At 38.2% G+C, this 21,969-nt stretch overlaps 1 protein-coding gene across 1 annotated transcript in view; it reads right to left on the reverse strand.

Annotated features, from left to right (window-relative positions):
* Positions 1-5,274: 5,274 nt before the first annotated feature.
* VAMP7 (vesicle associated membrane protein 7) overlaps positions 5,275-21,969 on the reverse strand; it is a 64,882-nt gene continuing 48,187 nt past the window's right edge. Inside the window, exons 6-8 of the mRNA XM_057718654.1 lie at positions 19,706-19,773; positions 11,019-11,111; positions 5,275-7,121 (exon numbers count right to left, since the gene is read on the reverse strand). Of these exons, the coding sequence (XP_057574637.1) occupies positions 7,053-7,121; positions 11,019-11,111; positions 19,706-19,773 (230 nt within the window). The 3' untranslated portion in view covers positions 5,275-7,052. The remainder of the gene's footprint in view (positions 7,122-11,018; positions 11,112-19,705; positions 19,774-21,969) is intronic.

Genomic DNA, 21,969 nt, shown 5'->3' on the forward strand with positions numbered 1-21,969 from the left:
ATGCTCCCAGAACTCATAGCAGTGGAGCCACGCCAATTGTGAGCAAGCCGAGAACGAGGCTGCTATGGCAGGGCCACACCCCTCCCTTCACACAGGCATTCATAATGAGGGTACTATGGTGGATCTGGACTCCATCCTGCACACACCACTGGCTGTGGCTCAGACCACACTCCAGGTCCTTTGGGGTGTCTCTGCATAACCAAACTGAGTGCTCTTCTTGGGTCTGTCCACTGAAGCCTGGATTTCAGCACCCAGCTGCTGCATACACCAGCAGGTATGCGTCTCATGCTGGGGCATGCAGCAAGGTGGCCAGGACCTTCTGTGCAGGTCTCTCTCTGTCCTTCCTGCTGCAAGCTGCTACTGCACTCTCCTCTGAGCTTCTGAAACTCTATCTGTCCCAGCTGACCTCCCAGCCAGTGAAGGGGATTCCCAGGGTGAGGAAACCTTTCCCCTTTCAGAGTTTCCTCCCAGGGGCACAGGTTCCACCCTGATTCCATTTTTGTTTTTCCTTTCATCCTACCCAGTTAGGTGGTGATCTTGCGGCTCTGGTTGTATGAGATCATTTGCCATCATTCAGTAAGTATTCTGTGAGAATGTCCTTCTATTCCACCATCTTGATCTCCTGTCTGCTCTTAATTGCTTTTCTCCATTATCTACATTGTAGGCTTCACCCCACCCACTCTGTTCTAAATATAGCCTGTTCCTTTAGGGATAGTTTTAGAGCCTTCTATCTCTTGCCTCTCTCCCTGGGTGGAATACCTAAGGCACTTCCCTGGAGCTAGGAACAGGAACTCACTTCCCTCAAAGTGATACCTGTGCTTTCTGACAGGGTGCTGAGCTGAGTGGCAGCCTGTTTGCCTTGCCACAGAATCTGTACAACTGACCTGCAGTGAGGGAGATTGGGGCCCCACTATTTTCATCACGCTGCACCTGAGGTGGGGCCTCTGCCCTATGACTGGGTACTGGGTGGAGGAGGGAGCCTTGATTCCTGGCTGCACTGACCTAGGATTGAGCCTCTGTAATGTGGAGCTGGGGACATGAGAATGGCTGGCAGCCTCATTCTCCCAGGGAGATTCCATATTTCCTGACTGGAGGTGGAAGAGGAGGGATCCCCATCTTCTAGCCTTACTCCATAAAGCTGAGTTTGGAGGGGAAGAGAGGGAGTGGGTCAGGATTAGAGTGCCACAGAATCTCACTGTCCTTACCAAGATGTAGCTGACTTTCCTGAGTGATTGTTTCACGCGCTATCTGCCCTTAGGTCAATTTCCAGGACCTGCAATGGCTGGTTTTTTTCCTTTATAGTTTTCACCAACTTTGCTTATTTTACTGGTATGTGGGTCAAAGTTGGTCATTACGTGCTCAGTTTATTTACTTCAAAAGCCACATGGAGGCATCAGAGAAATCGTGGCTTTCAGAAATGTTATCTCTAATCAGAAACCCACTGTTCATTTTCCTCAGGATTGTTGTGTATGTTTTACCTGCAGCAAATATTTGCAGACCATAAAGCAAATAATAAAATTAAAGTTAATGCCTCTACAATGTAAACTTTAACATGCATTTATCTGAACTTTTATCTATTTATGCACAATGATGAGCATCTGAACTGCCCCAACCCCGACCCCTGATTCTGACCCTCACCCTGACCCCTATGGAGTCCTTAACCTGATCATAAACATGAACACTGGAAAATATTTGTAATTTTCTAAAGGCCCACACTTTTAGGATTGTAGTTAGGTAGTAATATATAATTTATAAAGGTATACTTCTGATTTCTCAAGTCTCACTGTATCTCCAGTTACAATTCTTTAGTAGGGTTAGTTTCTAGCCAAGAATCTGAAGTACAAACAAACCTCTACTATTTATTTTTCTTCCCATATTATGGGGCTGCAGTCAGAGGGAGCCCAAAACCTATCCCCCAGCATTAATCCCTATACCTTGACCCCTGGTAAACTGACACATAACCTCCTTTATCTCTGGTTACTCTTTGCTCTGAAATCTACTTCATCTGATACTACAATAGCCATTCCAATTTTCTTGACTGGTGTCAGCATGGCATATTGTTCCATGTTTTTACTTTAACCCATTAATGTTTAAAGTGAGTTTCTCACAAGCATTGAGTTGATTTCCTTTTTTAAAATTCATTTTGACATTTAACAATGTATTTAACTGATTTGTCTCATTTGGATAGTTTGTATTGCTGTCTTCAAAGTTAGTAATCTTTTCTTCTGAAATGTCTGTGCTGTCACTAATTCTATTCAGTGTATTTTTCATCTCAGAAAACCGTCTTCATCTCTAAAAACTCAATGCACCTTTTCAAATTCCGTATCTTTACTTACCTTTTGGAACATATGAAATATAATATTAACTTTTTCTTTGGTAATTCTGACATCTGTGTCAGTTCCACATTTATTTTAATGGAATGGTTTCCCCCTTATTGTTGGTCATATTTTCCTGCTTCTTTGTGTGACTGGTAACTTTTTATTTGCTGCCCTGCCCAACACTCTTTTACCTTGTATATATTCCCATAAATATATTCTTAAGCTTTGTTCTAGGACAGTTACTTGGAAACAGCTTCTAAGATCTGGATTCTAAGATTTATTATCCTGGATGAGTCTGTTAAGCCTAGGCCAGTGGTTCTTAACCAAGGTTGATTTTGCTCCCCCACCCCAACTCTGCAGGAACATTTGGGACATTTTTAGTTGTCACAATTGGCAAGAGGGTGCTCCTGGCATCCAGTGGGTTGAAGTCAGGGATGCTGCTAAATATCCCACAATGCACAGGACAGTCTCAAAGAACACCTGGCCCCAAATGCCAACAGTGTCAAGATTGAGAAACCCTGGTCTATGCAAGACCCTTCTGAGTACTCTACCCAATACTCTGTGAGTCATGAAGTTTTCCTGTCTATCTGGTGGTTACAGAGCCCTGTGGGTGTAGGATATTCTTCCTTCTAATCTTTGGGTGGTTCTTTCCCTGGTATTGGGTAGTTTCCTCACATCTCGAGTCCTCTCTCTGCAACTGTCTCATTTCTAGTACCATGCCCCACCCTGCAAAGATTTCTGGATATCTGTCACGTCTCAATTCAGGGAATCTTCCAGGCTCTTCCTGGGTTCCTTCTCACTGCATTGTGGCCTGGATACTCTCTCAACATAATAAGCTGGTGCAATAATTGGGTTCAGCTCTTTGAAATATTACTGCCCTTCACTGCCTGGAATCCAGTGTCTTAAAAACGGTTGTTTCAAATATTTTGTCCTTTACTGGATTATTTCAAGTAGGAGGGTAAACATAGTCACTGTTACTCCATTTTGGCCAGAAGTGAAGTCTGTCAGGGGCATTATTGAATTTAATGTTCTCTCTGTGCATGAGACTTTTACAGTTTTCTTTATGCTGGTCCAAATTGAAATGTGAATTAAAAAAAGGTAAATCAGGGTGTCAACCTGTGCATATGAATTTTCTTTCACATGAATTCTTCTTTTTGAAAGAGCTGTAACAAGTCATAACATATTTTGAATTTAGATGTTTTGTTTTAATAAACAACATGAATCCAAAATAATTTTGTATAATGTACCTTGAGCAAAAGAATGCTTTAACCTACCAAATGGCCTTTCTCTGTAAGATGAAGCAGTTGAACTGATCTTAAAAATGAATATAGGAAGAACTTGGCTGTGCTAGCCTGTCACTACTGTTCTTTCTAGAAACTGGGCATTTCATTGAAACTCCTTTCCCTATATGCTTTTAGAATTATGTTTTGCCAGTAAAATGAACTCACATGAGACTTGAAAAGCAGAAGGACAGTGGAGGCCAATACTCTTTGAAGGTCAGGGCAGTCAGGCGTGATGATGCTGAGATGCCTGGCATACCCCAGCTTTTTCTCCATCTCCTCCACTCTGCATCCAGCTCATCCTCTTGACTTACTGGCCCTGCTGACCAACTGGGGACGCAACTGGGTACTTGGCATCAGGTTTACTGTGTCTGTGGCTTCTTATCAACACCTCTTGTCACACATCTATTTTGGCAAACAGACATGTAGGGATTCTCAGATTTTCCAACAAGCTCCAACCTGTTCACCAGCACTAGTACTTTAAGTGGAAATGCCTAGGACTGTTCCTCTGATCCCCTAGTACCTCCCTTCCAGGCCAACTCTTCCTACTTTTTTACATCTGCATAAGCTTGAACACAGTATTAAACCCCTAGTTTCCATAATACTTGTCTTGGCTCTGTTTTTCTCATTGAATTCAAACTGAATAATAGGTCAACCACCACCACCACCACCACCACCACCACTCTACCCTATTTATTATTTCTTAAAAGATGGAATGGTCAGAAACAGATCCACTTCTAATGTAAAACACTGTAGGAGGATCCAGGGCTGCTATTTTTGTTGTTATATCAATTTCCATTAAGATATCCAGGGAAGCAACCCAATTTCTTCATCTATCTTGAGGTTGGGAAAGCAGAGTTAAGCAAGGAAGAATCATTATCTGATGGAAGACATATCCATTTATTCTGAAGGAAACTTATGGACTGTGACACTATCTGACCTTTTGGCCAAGGGTTTGACGTAAAGAGAGATAATTAGCTTGCGCCACTTTTTTCTTTGTTTATAACAACCAAATAGCCTTCCCCTCCACCCCACAAGTGTCTGGTTAGGGACTGCAGACTTCAGTTGAAACCTGGAGGAGGCCTGGGGAGAGTTAAATGGGCTGTTTTTGAGTTGCTCTAGCATGTACAAAAACATATTCTACCATTCTTGACTTCAGTTACCTAGGTTCAAAGGCCCCAAGTGACTGACTATTATTTCGTTGTGGTCCAGCTTTTTGTACATTTGATCTTTGCCACACTATTTCTTTTTTTCTTTACCTAAATGTGTTTTGCTACAAGAAATTATTCTCTCTCACCCTCATATGCTTTCCTTTGAGCCGTCTATTTCAGAACCAATCAGAGCTGTGTTGAACTGGATTACAATCCCTGGGGTTCTTTTCCTGTTCTGTCTCAACCATGGACTCAGGATGATGGTTAGGGCTGTGTGGTCATTTCATGATCTTTCGTTGGTCTTAGTACGACCTACATATTTTTTTTAACTTCTTTTGTGTCTCTTGGTTTTGAAGAAATTTTATACACCTGAGACAGTACTATAGCTCTTGACTATAAGGCTCCAGGTCACACTTTTAAATATATTTTCAGCATAAGTAACATACTTCTCTTCTGTAAACTATTTCAAAATGTCATCAGAAGAAATCAGATTCCAGGAAGAAATTCTAAGACAAGCAACTCATTGTATTACTCTTAAATTTTATTAATGCCTTCAGTTTGTGCATCATTTAAAACAAGATATGTGCTTTAAAAAGCATTCTTATACATAAATAGACCAAGGGATGGTTAAGTAATTTACCCCTAAAACATGCACATCATTTTTATTCAGGTGTGTATAAGAAAGGGAAATAAGCTTTAAGTCTTTTTCTTTGGATTAAAGACATTTGGAATTTATTATTAAGGAATGCCGAATGTTTTCATGGAACAAATGTGTTTTCCAACAGGAAATGCTGATGTAATTAAAAGGCATTAGTGTTGATAAAGAGGACTGAAAAAACATTTGCACTATATATGATCACCAGGAAAAGAATTCCAGTGGGTTAAAAATATATGTCAAATAAATGAATCAGCATGAATTGAAAGGCTTAGAAGGAAGAACAGGTAGCAGGTGCCAGAGTATGTGACACATATCTATTCAAGGCACATGACCAGGCTAAACAGGTGGCGAGGTTTCACAGACCAATTTGTTCTTTCATTGGGAAAAGAGTCAAATGTAACTTCCATTTACTGGCATTTATTGATAAATAAATGCAATCAGATCTAGGGCAGCAAATGTTGTCCTTTCAGATACACACCCAAAGTACACACTAGCTAACAGATGCCAGAGTAGCCAAAGCAGTATGATGACATTCCCGTTTTTTTCACACTGCAGTTACATGGACGTTAGCTAAAATGTCTTGTATGGTTTCTATACATCATACTGTCTACTCTCAAGTTTCACTAAAGAATTCTTCAAAGCTAGGCGGATTAAAGAACTTACTAAACCACAAAGGATGCTTAAACTATTATTCAGCACCAGTCAAACCCAAACCCTGGAGTTGACTGTTGACTATATTCAGTTTGGGCTTTTCCCAGGCTGGAAAAACTTCCCCACACTGCCTCCGTTCATACCGCTGAAATGCTAGCATATCCATGGTGGTTCTCTTCTTCTTTGGTGAGCCAGAGGAATGTGCCTCCCCACCCCCTCCACTACCCATTCTATTATGTATACAATCGCCCTAAATATGCACCAAAGAAAAAGGAATACATAAAAAAACTACAACCTTCAACAATATTTAAACCATGGTCTTCTCAAATCAACCGCAATGGGGAATCAGAGGATACGAAGCTCTGCGAGGTTTGTGAATGATCAAAACTTTCTTCATAAAAGTTAATAATAGGCAGACAAGAATACTTCTATGTGCTTCTAATAGGCTAGCAAAACATTCCTCATCTGACTGAGATCAAATGTTTAATACTTTACCCGCTCAGGCTCCTAGAAACACCAACAATTTAATTACAATTCCCCAAATAACAAAAATTCTTCTTGTATATGATTTTCAAGCACCTAAAACCCTTCAAAATCAAATGACGTTAAGATGAGATGTTAGCAATACTATATGTCTCTTGAACTTTTGTGTCCACAAAGGTCATCCATAAGACAGGTGGTTTCTACCTTGGTGATAGCTTTGTGCAATTATAAACAAAACTGTTTCTGTAAGTAGATGACACTAGTTAACAAACCAAAGAAACAAAATGCCTTTTTAAGGCTACTGCTGCAATAAATGGCTCAGTCTGAAGTGCACTGGAATAAACTGGTTGATAGGACAAAGATAAATCTGGAGGCATAGAACAGTATTAAAAAAAAGAGAAAGAAGAGCTTTGAAGAGACTGGCAGACACCATCTGTCAGTATTAAAAGGCTTGAATCACACGGATTGCTTTTAACTCCTTGTTCTCTCATATCCTTGGTTAATGATAACTTTATTTCTTCACACAACTTGGCCATGTAAATCCACCACAGAGAGGTGACACAATAATATAGATGAATACCTGGGGGGGGGGGGAGGTGGGGGTAGAGAAGACAATTTTATTTTCTCGAATCTGTCATAGGCTTCTAAATAATATAGGAAAACAAGACCAATTAACAAGTATTGATTCCATTAGAGTAGCAGTTGTGCAATAATACAATACACTAATCAAGTATTTTCAAAGATAGAAGTGGGATTAAAATGATCTTTTTTGATATAACTCACATCCGCTTGAATTCCACTATGTTTTCTTTTCTGGTAAGGAAAGCAGTGGGGTTGTTTCTCTTCACTGGGAAGTAGGCAGAATCAAACTATATAAGCAACTCTACTGATAACATCATTGTCATAAAGATCACATATTAACATAATTCCCTTGAAGTATGATTTTATAATTAAGTACATTTTTAGGTTTTGCACATGGATTAATTTTTCATTATTAGGATGACTAAAAATATTGAAAAGCATGAGTAGACTTTCCATCTATATCTACATCTATTTATCACCTATGAGCAAGAATGCTGCCATGAACCTTTCAGTGGATGACACAGTAACTATAATTACGCAATTATAAGTAACACAGCAAAAATACTGGTCCTATAAAGATGTATTAGCTTTTTAATTATGGTATTATAAGTTTAAATTATGATATTTTTAATACCATATGCTTGCTCACATTAATACATTCCAAAAATATATTTATTGTAAAATTTAGGTTCACTGCATTAAATCAGTCATTTTGTTCTGATTTTTTTTTCAGATCTTTAACTGGAGTATAATAGCTTTACACTGGTGTGCCAGTTTCCGCTGTACAACACAGTGAGTCAGCTGTATTTATACATGTATCCCCATATCCCCTCCCTCTTGAGCTTCCCTCCTACCCTCCCTATCCCATCGCTCTAAGTCATCACCCATCAATGAGTTGATCTCCCTGTGTTAGGCAGTTGCTTCCCACCAGCCATCTATTTTACATTTGGTGGTGTATAAATGACAATGCTACTCTCTCACTTCGTCCCAGCTTCCCCTCCTCCCCCAACCCTGTGTCCTCAAGTCTGTTCTCTACACCTGTACCTTTATTCCTGCCCTGTCACTGGGTTCATCAGTACCATTTTTTTAGATTCCATATACATGTGTTGATTTAAATTATAACTTTCTAAGATGTTTAAGTGACTGATTTCATTACTCACATGCTTAGAAAAAAATACATCATGAATTCTATGCTCCCTTACCTAAAGTCAGCAAAGTCTTTTTCCTTACTTCTCTACAAATGTTGGGGGTGGGGTTATAGAAAATTCTGGTTAATAAATAGGCTAAACTACTCACATCATATTCACACACACACAGATACTCCAATGTGATATAAAGTTGACTATTTACCACAGCTAAAATATAAGGATTTTTAAAGCTGAAGTACAGTATGTTAGGTGACAACACCTTTCAGCAAAGAGCTGACAAAGTACTCTGCATGTAATAAGTAATCAATAAATATAATCTGAATTTAATAATAATCTACCTTCAAAAATCAATCTACATTCCTAGACCAAAGAAGGAGGAAGAAGCTAAGCTGAGAAACCAAGACTGTGCCACCTGAGGAGACATTCAAGGCCATGGCCCAGTTTCCAGTATAACATTAACAGATCTGTGGCTGCCCTTCTCTGGTAGGCAGGTCCAGCTGTCTAAGGTGGAAGACCTTCCATAGGGGTCAAGGAGAAGTGGAGCTGAGTCAGAGATACCTGCTTGGAGTTAACTTTGGGCCTCTGTAAATTACAAGAGGATGAGGAGGAAATACTGCTTTGCCCATACACAAACTACCCCCAAAGTAAAGCATCCCGCCCCTACTCCTTAGAGCAGCAGCTCTTGAGCTTTTGGTTCAGGACTTCTCTACACTCTTGCAAATTAGTGAGGCCTCCTAAGAGCTCTTGTTTAGAAGGGGGTTATAACTATCAACACTTACCATATGAGAAATGAAATTTTAAAAGTTTACCCATTACATCTAAACATAACTAACTACATTTCTGTGAGGTCAGTGTTGTGTGTCAACTTGGGGAGGCTACATAATTTGAAGGAGCCCAGTCTAATCAGTTAAAAGGCCTTAAGAGTGGAGCCAAGGTTTTCTTGATGAAGAAGATATTCTGCCTGTAAATACAGTTTGCTCCTGCCCCTCAGGTCCAACCAGCCCCTCCTGACAGCCTTCCCTGTGGATTCCAGACTTGCCTAGCCAGCTCTTGCCATTACAGAAACTACTTCCCTGTGATCTCTCTCTTAATATATATCCAGAGAGATTCAAGGAGAGAGTACATCTGTAAACAAATACAAATTCCATCAAAATAAAAGTTAAAATAAGAATAATAAGAGTTCTTCAAAATTTAAAACATGGCTTAAAAAAATAAACATTTTAAAATTAACTGATTTTTAAAAGGAACTGGATAGCAGAATGAACAGAGCTGGACGAGTTAGCTGAATGATTCACCAAGAAGGTGATGCAAAAAAGGAGTTTAAACATATTACAAAGGTTACCAGACATGCAAGATAGTTCAAAGAGGTCCAATATCTTTTTATACTGGGGTTCCAAAAGGAGGATAGCATATAGATGACTTTTTCTTTTAAAGCTGTTTTGGATGTGGACTGTTTTTAAAGTCATTACTGTATTTGTTACAATGTTGCTTCTGTTATATGTTCTGGTTTCCTGGCCACGAGGCATGTGGGATCTTAGCTCCCCCACCGGGGATTAAATCCACACCCCCTGCATTGGAAGGCGAACTCTTCACCACTAGACCATCAGGGAAGTCCCTGGACTACGTCATATTTATAGACAAGAGAACTACTAAGTAAATATTAGGAAACTGAACTCACCATGCATTAAAAGAATACTACACAATGACCTCTTAGTACTTATCCCAGAAATGAAAGAATAATTATTAGTGCTTTCATTACTGTCATTCAATATATTAATATTAAATGTAGTTATATTATCAATTTATTGGGTAGAGAAATATCATTTCTTAAAGTGAAATGCCTATTCCTGATAAAAAAATCTTTTAACACTCTAGAAATAAAAGATTCTTTACCTTCACAGTAAAAGTCTAACAAAAATTCATAGTAAATATCACTCATAACTATCAGAAGCATTCCACTTAAAACCAGGAACTAAATAAAGATTCCCACTGATACCACAATTATTCAGCACTGCTTGTAAATGCAATATATGAGTGTGTGTGTATAAATGATAAAGTTAAGATTATTAACAGACAGTATCATAATTTACCTATAGTAGGAGTCAGCAAACTACAGCCACTGCCTGTGAGCTAAGAATGGTTTTTATATTTTTCAATGGTTGTTTAAAAAAAGAATATGTGACAGAGACTGTATGTGACCTGCAAGCCTAAAATATTTACTATCTGGACCTCACAGAACATTTGCTGACTCCTGATATATAGCATACAGAAGAATCAACTGACAAACTATTACAACTAATAAAAATTGTGCAAGGTTGCCAGAAACAATATAGATGAATTAGAAAACAGAAAACAGAAACAAAGAAATAGACAATATAATTAACTAGACAACAGAAATATAATCAGAAAATATGCACTTAATTAGAAAATGTAATTTTAAAAGAATCCCATTTCAGTAGCAAGAAAACCATTAAATAACCAGGAATATTTGGAATGCCTTGAACAACTGCTTATATGTAAGAATTCTCAACAGGGAAACACAGTGTAAGTAGAGATGATATGTCATAGCAACTTCATGGGAAAGCTAATGCCTGGTCATGTGTTTCACCATTAAAAGTTGTATGTAGTTCATTTCAGAGTGCTGAGCATTTTTTTTTTCAGAATGCTAATCACTGAGAAAGAATTCCAGCACCTAATTTCTTACAGATTGAAAAATAAAATCATACACTAAAAGGACAAACACTTACGACTGATATGATGATGATGATGACAGTGAGCTTGAGATTCTTCATACACATGGCTCGGGCAAGATTTCTGCTGGTTGTTTTGAAGGTGACAGACTAGAAAAAGAAAGCATGAATTGTTTGATGCCTGGCACTGACTAACATGATCGATGTGCAATAATACCTGCAAAACTTTTACTTTCATTAAATTCTGTTTCCATGTTCTTTACCCCTTCCCTCCATTCACAGGCAGAGACTGGACATTCTTAATCACTAGTTCCCCAAAGCAGGCCTCTGCCACGTATATGGTAAGCAATATGAGCCCACTGGAAAGGTTTCCCTCCTTTTTCTTCTCCACCATAGCAATGTAGGTGATGCTGAGCACCAGAAGTAGTTCTTCCTGCTAACAGAAAAGCCTTTTCCTCTTCCTGCTTCCAATAAGAAAGAGTGAGCCAGTTGGCTGCAAACATATTTGCCTGTTCTGCCCAGTATAATCCTGGGATTGTGAACCATAAGAACTTGTTCAATTTCCATAGGAAGATATGTATTTACTCATACGAGGGCCCAAACCCGAAGAACTTCACTCCTTCAATTATCCATTTTCTGTTGCAGCATCAATTTCTCAGTATCTACTGAACCATTCCCACCAGGACAGAAGCAGTTTAAAACAAACAAACAAGCAAACAGCAAAGATCCCTAACAGCCCAGCAATTCCACTCCTAGGTATGTACCCAACAGAGATATATGCACAAGTTCATCTAAAGACATATACAAAAATGTTTCTAACTGCACTATTTGTCTAATCTCAAAACTGGAAACAACCCAAATGCCTACCAACTGTACTGTAAAGAATTTAACCTTGCCCAAAAAGGGATCTGACCTTTGCCCTCAGCTCCTGGGAGGTAACCTTTTCTTGCCTGGGGGCCATGGGCTAGCCAAATAGTAATAATGTGAATTAGTGCAGGGACCAGTCACTCCAGAAAGACCAACTATATGATTTAGGATAGGGGCTTTGGATCACACCTAGAGGAACTAGAGACTGGAGACTGAGATTAAGCAAGTAGGCAATCAGTCAATCATCGTGCTTATGTAATGAAACTGCAACAATAACTGAAAAATGAAACAACAAGGTCCTACTATATAGCACAGGGAACTATAGTCAATATCCTATAATAAGCCATAATGGAAAAGAATATGAAAAAGAATATGTGTATATGTATGTACAGCTGCATCACTTTACTGTACACCAGAAACTAATGCAACATTGTAAATCAACTATACTTCAATAAGACAACAACAACAAAACTGAACAATGAAACTTGGGCAAGCTTCCCTGTTGTACAATTCTCTGTGTATTTTCTGAAATAAAATTCATATTTTATGGCAACACAAGAAAAATTTAAACATAAAAATTTCCTCTGCCCTTTGGCCTCCTCTCTCCCCTCAGTGTTCATTGTGTATCTGCATTATGCATCAACCAAACCTTCACCCTCAGCAAAAATACCTGCTCAACCGTAAAGAGCAACATTCTCCCAGCACCAACAAGACAACTTGACCATGACGTTCCTTCTTAATCTTGTAAGGGGCCACAGTGACATTTAGATCTGGATTGTATAAGTGTCAATAATATGTCATTTAATGTCCAGCCCTCTGTCTCAAAAACCTTATAGAACTGCGCCTTGACTTCTAACAGGTGGAGCAGCTTTCAGAGATTTCCGACATGCTCTTCCTGGGTTATAGCCCTCAATTTTAGCGCAAATAAAATTTTCCATTTCTTTCTTAAATCAACTGATGCATTTTTTGTTGACAATGTCATCACACATCTATGCTGGGAGAGTAACGAGTCCATGGGAAGAGAACATCAGAAACTCTGGGTTTGGTACCTTCCCAAACTCCACCCAATGTGCTTCTTCTCTTGGCTGAGCTTAATCTGTAATGTAACCTTTGCCTGTACAAAACCATAACTATAAGTATACTAGCTTTCATAGAGTTCTGTGAGTCCTTCTAGTGAGTTATCAAACCTGAGGGTGGTCTGGGGAACAAAAAAACTTGCAGTTAGTTTGAGGCAGATTGGGGACTGTGCCCTCTAAACTGTATATAGTTGGAAAACTTCTCAGTTGCCTAAACTCTTTTCAGTTACTCACAGACTAAGTCACAATAAAGACTCCAAGAAGGAGGAAGGTAACATGAATAAGAAAAAGTAGTGAGAAACTAATAAACCTAAATACAGGTATGTCATTCAACAGGTTGGGGTGAAGACTTCTCCACTATTCTCAGGCCAGTATTTGAGCACTGATAAATCACCTATTTAAAACCAGTTCACCTATAAAGAACAATTGTTACACCTTACCAAAGCTTCTCTTGGAGATGGCTGGGGGTGAGTGTAAGTAGAAAAGAACAAGAAAATATAAAAACCCCTGTGAGAATGACAAAGGCAAGCTGACCAGCCTGATGGCCTCTCTGCTCCATGTAGATGGTTTCATTAGCAGCTGATGGTGCCCTAAAAATGGGCAAAGGACTTGAATAATTTCTCCCAGGAAGATATACAAATGGCCAATAAGCACATGGAAAGATGATCAACATCATTAGTCCTTACAGAAATGAAAATCAAAACCATAATGACAAACCACTTCATACTCACCAGGATGGCTATAATAAAAATATGGAACATAACAAGTGCTGGTGAAGATGTGGAAAAACTGGTATCCTTGCATGTTGATGGTGGGAATGTAAAATGGTGTGGCAGTTATGAAAAAATGTTTGGTAGTCCTTCAAAAAACCAAACATAGGATTACCATATGACCCAGCCATTCCACTCCTAGGTAAATACCCAAAGGAACTGAAATCAGGGACTTGAACAGATACTTGTATGCCAATGTTCAAGCAGCATTATTCACAAGAGCCCAAAGATGGAAATAACTCAGTAGTCCATCAACAGATGAATGGATACATAAAATGTGGTATATCCATATAATGGAATACTATTCAGCCACGAAAAGAAATGAAGTTCTGACACATGCTACAACATGGATGAAACTTGAAAATATGATGCTAAATGAAATAAGCCAGACACAAAAGGACAAATAATTGTAGCATTTCAATTAGAGGTCCCTAGAATAGGCCAATTCATAGAAACAAAAAGTAGATAAGAGGTTACCAGGGGCTGGGGGGAGTGGGAATAGGGAGTTATTGATTAACAGTTACAGAATTTTTGTTTAGCATAATGACAATGTTTTGGACATAGATAGTGATGATGATTGCACAACACTGTGAATGTAATTAATGTCACTGAATTATACACTAAAGTGGTTAAAATGGCATATTTATTTTATATATGTATTTTTTTCACAATTAGAAATTATAACGTAATATGCCAAAACCCATTGAACTGTACACTTTACTTTTTTTTTTTTAAATATGCGGTGGTTATTTATTTATTTATTTATTTATTTATTTTATTGGCTGTGTTGGGTCTTTTTTGCTGTGCACGGGCTTTCTTTTTTTTAGCTGTGGTGAGTGGGGGCTACTCTTCACTGTGGTGCGCGGGCTCCTCATTGCCGTGGCTTCTCTTGTTGTGGAGCACGGGCTCTAGGCACGTGGGCTTCAGTAGTTGCAGCACATGGGCTCAATAGTTGTGGCGCACGGGCTTGGTTGCTCCGTGGCATGTGGGATCTTCCTGGAGCAGGGATCGAACCCGTGTCCCCTGCATTGGCAGGTGGATTCTCAACCACTGCGCCACCTAGGAAGCCCAAACTGTACACTTTGAATGGGTCAGTTGTGTGGTCTGCAAGCTATTTATCAATAAAGAAATAATTAAAAAGCTGGTAAAAAAACAAAGAGGTGATAAAATGAAACATTTTTTTAAATATTTGAATAAATACAATAAAAAAGAGGAACAAAGAGGACAGAGCAAATAAAAACCAAAGAGCAACATGGCTTAATCAAACCCAGCTCTATCAATATTTATATTACACGTAAGTGAACTAAACATTTCAATTATAAATATACTTTAGATATGCAAGAACATAGAGGAAAGCAGGCAAATGTTAAGGAGATACACGAAAGACATAAAAAAGATCCAAATCAAACTTGTAGGGATGAAAAATACACAAAATGGGAGTAACATTATAAACTGCAAAAGAAAAAGATAAACTTGAAGACATAGTAATAGAAACTATCCTACAAGAAACACAGAAAGAAGAAAAAAAGGAACACACGTGGACTGCTTGTATGAAGGGACACCACACCAGTGAGTTCCTTTATAGTCACACCTTGTATGTCGAAGGCATTCAGGCCCTGTTCTGGTAGTGGTTTTTATACTCACACAGAATAAGAAAAAAGTCTGCTTGCTTTTTTAACTTCTGCATGAAAGATGACATCTAAAGTATCTGATGTACATTATAATAACCAGCTTCTGCTCTAGAACTACTTTTAAGACAATGGTGGTAATAGCAAATGACCTCCTTTAACAAGACACACAACTCAAGAGTGCCATTTAGTTCAGGAGATCTCTAAGTGTACCTGTCGATTTGGGGTTTAATTTGGCTTATATTGGACCTTTTAAATCAAATAAAGATTTTTAGTACAAAAAAAAAAATGAACAGAGCATCAGTGAGCTGTGGGACAACTTCGAGTGGTTTAATGTACATGTGATTGGAGTCCTAGAAGGAAAGAAGGACAGAAAAATATTTGAAGAAATAATGGCTGTTTTCATAATTTGATAAAAACTAAAAACCCATAGGTCAACGAACCCAAAGCTGAAGAAACATGAAGAAAACTACACCAAAGTATATTATAATCAAATTTCTTAAAACCAATGATAGAAAAATCTTAAAAGCACCAAGAGAAAAAAAAGACACATTATATATGTAAAAACAACAGTGAAATTTTTGTCAGAAACAATATAAAAGACAATGATGAAACATCTTTGAAATATTGAAAGAAAAAAAATTAATGTAGAATTCTATTCTGTGAAAATATCTTTACAAAAAGGAAGTGAAATAAAGACTTTTCAGATATACAAATACTGAAAGAATTCATTACTAGCAGACCTACACTACAAGAAATGTTAAAAGATGTCCTACAGGCAGAAAGAAAATGTCACCAGAAGGAAATTTGGATCTACACTAAAGAATGACAAGAGTTACCAGAAATATTAACTACATGGGTAAATAGAAAAGATGTTCTTATTATTTAAATCTCTTTTTAAGGTTATATGTGTAAATAAAAGTATGACAAAAATAGCATCAAGGCCAGGTAAAAAATTGGATGTATACTATTATAACGTTCTTATACTATTTGTGAAGTGGGATTATACCACTTGGAGGTGGACTGTGATAAGTTAAAGACTTATCACAAAATAAAACAATAAAAACGGAATTTAAAAAGTACTCATTAATGGAACGGAAGGCAGAAAAAGAGGAATGAAGGGAACAAAGAACAGATGGTACAAATAGGAAACAACTAGTAAAATGGTAGGGGCGTCGCTGGTGGCGCAGTGGTTAAGAATCCGCCTGCCAATGCAGGGCACATGGGTTCAATCCCTGGGCCAGGAAGCACATGCCACGGAGCAACTAAGCCCGTGTGCCACAACTACTGAAGCCTGAGCACCTAGAACCTGTGCTCCGCAACAAGAGAAGCCACCACAATGAGAAACCCACACATTGCAATGAAGAGTAGCCCCTGCTCTCCACAACTAGAGAAAGCCTGTGTGCAGCAATGAGGACCCAATGCAGCCAAAAATAAAATAAATAAATAAATAATAAAATAAATCTTTAAAAAAATAGTAAAATGGTAGATTTAAAACCTTTCCACAAAGAAAACTCCAGGCTGAGACTGCTTTACTGGTGAATTCTTCCAAACTGCTAAGGAACAAATTATACCGATACTACTTAAACTCTTTTGGAGGATAGAGAGACAGGTAACACTTCCCAACCTGTTTGATGGGGCCAGCATATCCCTGATACCAAAGCCCAAAAAGAAAAATAAATTATAGACCAACATCCCTCATGAACATAGATACAAAATTCCTGAATAAATCAATAACAAATCCAATAAGGTATTGTATAAAAAGGATAATGTATCATGACCTTGCAGGAATGCAAGGTTGGTATAACATTCAGAAATAAATATTAATTTAGTAAGTTATGTTCAGTCATATTAATTGAACAAAGGAGAAAACCCATATAATCCTCTCAATAAATAGAGAAAAGTATTTGCTAAAATTCATGAATAAAATTCTGAAATGAGGAATTGAAGGAACTTCTTTCACCTGATAAAGGGTACCTACAAAAAAAAAATCTACAGCTAACATAATTGTGAAAATACTTTCTTCCCATAAGATGTGCTCTCTGCAAGAATGTCCACTGTCACGATCTGTCTTCACTACTGTGTAGAAGGTTCTAGCCAGTGCAATGAGACAAGGAAAAGAAATAAGAGGCAAGCATCTACAAAAAAGTCAGTAGAACTAATAAGTGAATTTTGCAAAGTTGAAGGATACAAACCAGGTCAATATACAAAAATCAACTTCATTTCTATATATTAGCAATAAATATTGGAAAACAAAATTTAAAATTTACAATTGAACACAAAAGCATGAAATTCTCAAAGGTAAATTGCACAAAATATATGCAAGATTTGTATACCAAAAACTAAAAAAACGCTGGTGAGAAAAATTAAAGAAATCCTATGCAAAAGCAGAGATATGCCAGGTTTATGGATAGGAAGACTCAATGCTGTCAAGATTACCAAGTCTCCTTAAATTGACCGATTGATTAAATGCAGTCACAATCAAAGATAGAAGTTTTTTTAAGGATGGAAAATAACAAGCTTATTCTGAAACACAAATGGAAATGCAAAGGACCTAAAAAGGTGAAGACAATCCTGCAGAAGAACATAGTGAAGGACTTTGGAATTCTACAAAGCTACAGTTAGCAATACAGTGTGGTACTGGTATAAAGACAGACACATAGAACAACGGAACAAAACAGAAAATCCAGAATTAAAGCTCCACAGAGGAAAATGGATAACAAAATTTGTGGTACGTAGATTTATAAAATGGAATATGTAGTACAAAACAATAAATTATTACTACATTCAACAACATGGATGACTCTCATAGGCATACTGGTGAGTGAAAGAGGCCGGACACAAAAGAGTACATAACATACGTACATCCATTTTTCTATACATTTTAAGAACAGGAAAAACATTACCTAGGGTAATGTAAATCCGAAAAATTACTTCTGTTGGGGATTATTAACTGGAAGGGGCATGAGGCTGCCTTCTGAGGTGTTGACAGTGTTTTATATCTTGACCTAGATTGTGGTTACATGGGTATAAATATATGTAAAAAAATAACTGAGCTGCATATTTATTAACAGTAGTACATTTGCTGCACTTTATTGTATTTGTTCTTCCTCCATAAAAAGAGGCAGCAGTTAATTAGTACCTTTTGTTATTCTGGGCCGTGTAGTCAACAAAATTAAGAAGGCTTTTTTTGGAAAGCGCAGACTATACTATACTAGTACTAGTCAAACACAGGCCACAGCACCTAAATAGGGTCTCTTCAAGGATTAAGAGTACCCAAGAGATGGACTGGAAGTACCAAAAAAATTGTCAGCAGATCTAAAATCAGATTCCTGTTTTCTCTCTTTGTCCTCAAGCAATGGTTTACAAAGTGAGCCATTACAGATCCCTGGTGTTTTAACCTCCTGCATGGTGCCCCCCTTCCTCCAATTTCCACGTACTTTTGTGAAAAAACTATTATCCTCCTAAGACCTATTGTTAATAGATGTCCCTGTAAAACTAACAACAACAACAAACCTTTGAATAGCTCTATGTATCAGACACTGTGTTAGGGACTTTGTATGTATTGTGTGTTTTAACCTACAAAACACTATGAAAAAGATACATCTCCATCTTACAGATGATGATGACTTGAGGCATAGAGAATTAAGTAACTTGCCTAAGGTCACTCAGCTAGTGAGTGACAGAGACAGGATTCAATCCCAGGCCACCAGACTCTAGAGCTTGTGCTCTTAACCACTAGAATCTAGCTGTCAGTAAGAATGAACAAGATCATTCACTGATATCTATTTTAAGGTATAAACTTCTACTCTCTCTGCCCTCCTTCTATTCATCTTATATCTATCATCTTTCCTCAAAACTTTCATCCACTAACCAGATGGAAAATGCAGAGACACACGTAATTGTAACATAAGTAGGTTACAGGGACACATCCCTCCCTATCAATTTCTGCCTCCTGCTTAATACAAAAAAAAGCTCAAGCTGTCACGGTAAGCAAGAAAGTGACTGAATTCTCTGATTTTCAGGATTCAGAATGGGTCACAACTGGTCCATCCTTTTGTTTTGTGTTTTACAAAATATACAGAGAACAGACTGCTATATGCAGCTGAGGTGCTAAATTATGTAGACATCAATCCAAAGCTTTAAAAAAAATGTTCCTTTATACTGAGTATATTTTCCAAACGAAAGCTTCCTTAACGGCTATTAATGGGTTGTGGCTTTTTTCTATGCCTCATTGTTATCCGCATGATCACAAACATCACAAAAGTCACACAATGAGTGTTAGAATGGAAAAAAAAAACCCACTAAAGTACTGAATTTAAGACATTTCCCTATTATATCAGGCATCAACCACAGTTTCTCTACTTTACATCCTGAAAAATATTATCAAATCCCACACTTACCGAGTCCACGAGATTTTCTGTTTTATCTATCAATAATTCCAATCTTTCGCCTCGCTGAGCTACCAGATCTGAAAATGTTGGAAAAACAAGAAATATCATGTTTATGTAACAAATCTGCTAATTTTGCCTTTAAGCCAAATCTGATTTTAATTATAGTTGGTATTCTTGACAACTCATATTTACTACAGAAGCATTTATATCTTTCAATAATAAAAGACTTTGGTAAAGCTTATTAACTAAAGTAGCTGTTGGCAGTTTTTTCTGTAAAGGGCCAGACACTAAATATTTTAGGCTTTGTGGGCCAAATGGTCTCAACTGCAATTACTCAACTCTGTCAGACATAAACGATACATAAACAAATGGGCATGATTGTGTTCCAATGAAACTTTACGTAGAAATAGAGGCCAGATTTGATCCAAGGCTGTAGTTTGCCAACACCTAAATTAAGGGTATGATCTGAGAGCAAAAACAAAGAAACAACCTTCATAATAAATGAGAGCTGGACATTTCCACAACTGCAGTGTGAAGAGCTACACAGAGCCTCTCTCTAACAAAACCACCATAACTGGTAAAAATTATAAAAACAAACAAAAACAATTTAAAGTCTCTGAAAACTGTGAATGTCCTAAGGGTATACAGCAAATGGAGAAACATTTATACAAGAAAATCAATGAATTCTCAGTAAGAACAGTGAGAGTCTATGGCACTTGAGCCATGATCTACTCCATCCTTCACTTCAATGAGATGCAAGCTCTACTTCTGGCAAATAAAGCCTGGGAGCTCTCTTTCCCTTCAGGTCCCATTCAAAGGCTATGTTTTCTCCCCAGGAGGGGTAACTCATCAGCATTTCTCCTCCTACCTCACCCAATCCCCATGTCCATGAGGCAGAAGCTCTCTTCCAGCATGGCATGGCTGGTAGGTGTCAGGCTTCCTCCCTCTGCCTAACACAGAGGGCAGAAGCTCTACTGCAGGTGGCAGGCCAAGAATACTGGGCTCTGAGTGCCCCTGCCCTGTCATAACTCACAGAGTAGAGGTTCCACACTGGGAGAGGCAAGCCAAGAAGACTAGGGTTACCCAGCACTCCACTGGTAGAGCAAGGGTGTCACTCCAAGAGAAACAGTCCACTGCCCCTATCCATAGCCCCAGAGCAGTGGTTCATAGATTGTTCCCAGGGAGAAAGGCAGGCCTTAAGAACAGAGAGCTTTCCTAAGAGAACAGACTTTATTTGGAACAGAGTATGGGGAAGTTCAAGCCTAAGGGTGCTGTCAAAAGCAATGGAGATTTTGGAGGTAAGCAATTACAATGAAGCTGGTAGCTTCATGAGAATAACAAGCTAAACCATGGCACAGCCAGAAGTTTAACAGAGAGTGACTGGGGAAGAGTCAGCTAAGAAGAACCCTCCTGAAATCAGAACAAACACCTAAGACTGGCCTCAAAGACAAGGGAACCTAAATCGAATTAGATTACTGGAGGAATTTATATCTGGGGAACCATCAGGAAAATAAAAATAGAGAAATTAGCCTGAAATTAGTGGAGGCTAATAGCTGTGTGAGATACCACAGAGGCACGCTTAATAGGGAGATCAGGAAAAGAAACAAAGAGAGCTGTGTCATTCCAGGGTAACTGTGTGGTGTGCATGCCTAAGCCTGTTCCCTCTGAGAAGTGACATTAGAGGCTGCACACTGTAGGAGAAACAGACTTCAAAGAAAAAGTCCAGCCAAGTCACCAAACAAACAAACAAGCAAACAACAAACCCTGGGGGTTGGGAATCAGTACCTAGAGTTGCTACAATACATTATCTTTTTAAAATGTCCAATTTTCCAAAAAAAATTATGATGATATGTAAAGAAACAGAAAAGTATGATCCATACACAGGAAAAAGAGCAGAAATTAGAAACTTACTTGGGGGAAGGGGAGCTCAACTGTTTCACTCAGCAATGGAATGAAATTAGAAATCAATAACAGAAGGAAAACTTATGGGATGAAGTAAAAGCAGTGCATAGAAGGAAATTTATAGCAGCAAACACATACATTAAAGAGAAGAAAAATGAAAGGTATAGACTGAATTGAGTTCCCATAACTTCATATATTGAAGCCCTAACCCCTAATGTGATAGTATTTGGAGATGGAGCCTTTGGGAGATCATTAGGTTTAGATGAGGCAAGAAACATGGAGCAGGTATATCCACACAAGGTCAGAGAAAACCCCAGATATAACAGGACTTATGAACAGTATTTCCCATCTAAAGACAACTAGTTAAGATT

The sequence above is a fragment of the Hippopotamus amphibius genome, chromosome X, assembly GCF_030028045.1.
Source record: "Hippopotamus amphibius kiboko isolate mHipAmp2 chromosome X, mHipAmp2.hap2, whole genome shotgun sequence".
In the NCBI taxonomy this organism is placed as follows: domain Eukaryota; kingdom Metazoa; phylum Chordata; class Mammalia; order Artiodactyla; family Hippopotamidae; genus Hippopotamus; species Hippopotamus amphibius.